At 32.0% G+C, this 1,637-nt stretch overlaps 1 protein-coding gene across 1 annotated transcript in view; it reads left to right on the top strand.

Annotated features, from left to right (window-relative positions):
* The window catches only part of CNST (consortin, connexin sorting protein), a gene marked incomplete at its 5' end in the record, with an annotated part of 40,240 nt that overhangs the window by 17,262 nt on the left and 21,341 nt on the right, over window positions 1-1,637 (top strand). Inside the window, 2 exons of the mRNA XM_008580823.1 lie at window positions 352-373; window positions 542-638. Coding sequence (XP_008579045.1) covers window positions 352-373; window positions 542-638 — 119 coding nt within the window. The remainder of the gene's footprint in view (window positions 1-351; window positions 374-541; window positions 639-1,637) is intronic.

Here is a 1,637-nt window from a genome sequence, read left to right as displayed (position 1 = left end):
TAGACTATAAGGACCTAAACTGAAATTCTTTTTAAAATGTGTGAAATAGTTTTTTAAAACACTTATTAGCAAAAGGTTAACATTCTTTTTTTCTACTGGATTTTATGTAGCCTTTTTGGGAGTTTTCAATAGTAATTAGTTATCTACGGAGATTAACACATGATATAGCTACACTTTGAACTATGTTAAGTCAGTGGTAGTGTTTCAGCTGGGGAAATGTTCTGTGCTAATATTAGAATCCGGAGAAGATCTATTTTTTTTTTTTTTTAACAGCCATTTCAGTGACATTTGTTTGGAAGCATACTGCTGCTATGATTTTTTTTTAATTCTTTTTTCTCTTTTTTTCTACAGTCCTCTTTTATCTAAACATAAGGTAAGAGATTGTTTCTTTTGAAAATATTTATAGGAAAAATGTTTACGTCCTGAGTCTGTTGTATGGACCATTTTAGCAAATAAAAAGAACTTTCAAGCTATTTTCAGCGTTCTAATTTAATCAAACAGTTTCCAAAATAGTTGTGGTTTTTTGTTTTAAACTTTTTAGATAGCAGCTATAGAAAAGTCCCTGGGAAGGAAATGCCTTACTCAGTTAATACTGTCTGAAGATCCAAAGGAAAGAGGAGCTACAGCCAAAGAGTCAGGTATGTTTTCAAGTTAAATTAGGGAGAGATATAAAAGATACCTGGCTTCTATGATATTTTATGAGTTTGCATCAGAATTGTTCTGAAGGATTTTTTTTGCATTTGCATTTTCTTAGGTATACATCGTCTAGAAAAATAGCAAAGGAAGATTTTTTAGGTTGTGTAAGTCCATTTTTAGACATCTAGNAGCGCCGCCGCGCTTCCCAAGCGGCGCACTATCCAGTGCGCCACCGGGCCGGCCCTGCATCAGAATTGTTCTGAAGGATTTTTTTTTGCATTTGCATTTTCTTAGGTATACATTGTCTAGAAAAATAGCAAAGGAAGATTTTTTAGGTTGTGTAAGTCCATTTTTAGACATCTAGTAGTAGATAAACATCTAAATTCTTATAAAAACATAGTTAATTCCATGTTTTTAATAGGGTTATAGGTATCTAACAGAATACGTAAAGATTGCACAAAATGCTCTGAAATAGAATTAATTTTGGTGTATTCAGACATCTTTTTATGTTAACAACTATTATATGGACTTTACCAGAAATTTGTTCTGTAAATCTAGAATTTAAAAGTTCTGTCTTGATAATTTATCTATAGCAACTTATTCTCTTCCCTTTTGTTGACTAACATATGAAATACTTTAATTTGTGTATATACATTTCTTAAACATTTATGTTGTATTTTATACCACCTTGTGCCTTATGTCAAAGATTTTTAGAAACTTTTTCTAGATGTTATTACTGATTTATATTACTGGGCCTGGGAGCCCTGATATTGAAGAGGAGGTATCAGGTATTGGGTGAGTTGCCCTGAAGACATAAGATGGTGATGATGCTGTCAATTTAATTAGCCTTTTCCTCATTACAAAGTACTTTTTTATTTTTTCAAATCTTCTCCTCATCTCCTTTTCTCCTATGAGGCAAGTTAGGGATATTGCCTTTGGTCAATCCTCCTATACTGTGTTCTTCCTGTCTCTTCCAGTCATTTTTTTTTTTTTTTTTTTTT

This window comes from Galeopterus variegatus, unplaced genomic scaffold (assembly GCF_000696425.1).
Source record: "Galeopterus variegatus unplaced genomic scaffold, G_variegatus-3.0.2 Scaffold2167, whole genome shotgun sequence".
NCBI lineage: Eukaryota > Metazoa > Chordata > Mammalia > Dermoptera > Cynocephalidae > Galeopterus > Galeopterus variegatus.
This window is presented reverse-complemented; position numbering and strand designations above follow the sequence as displayed.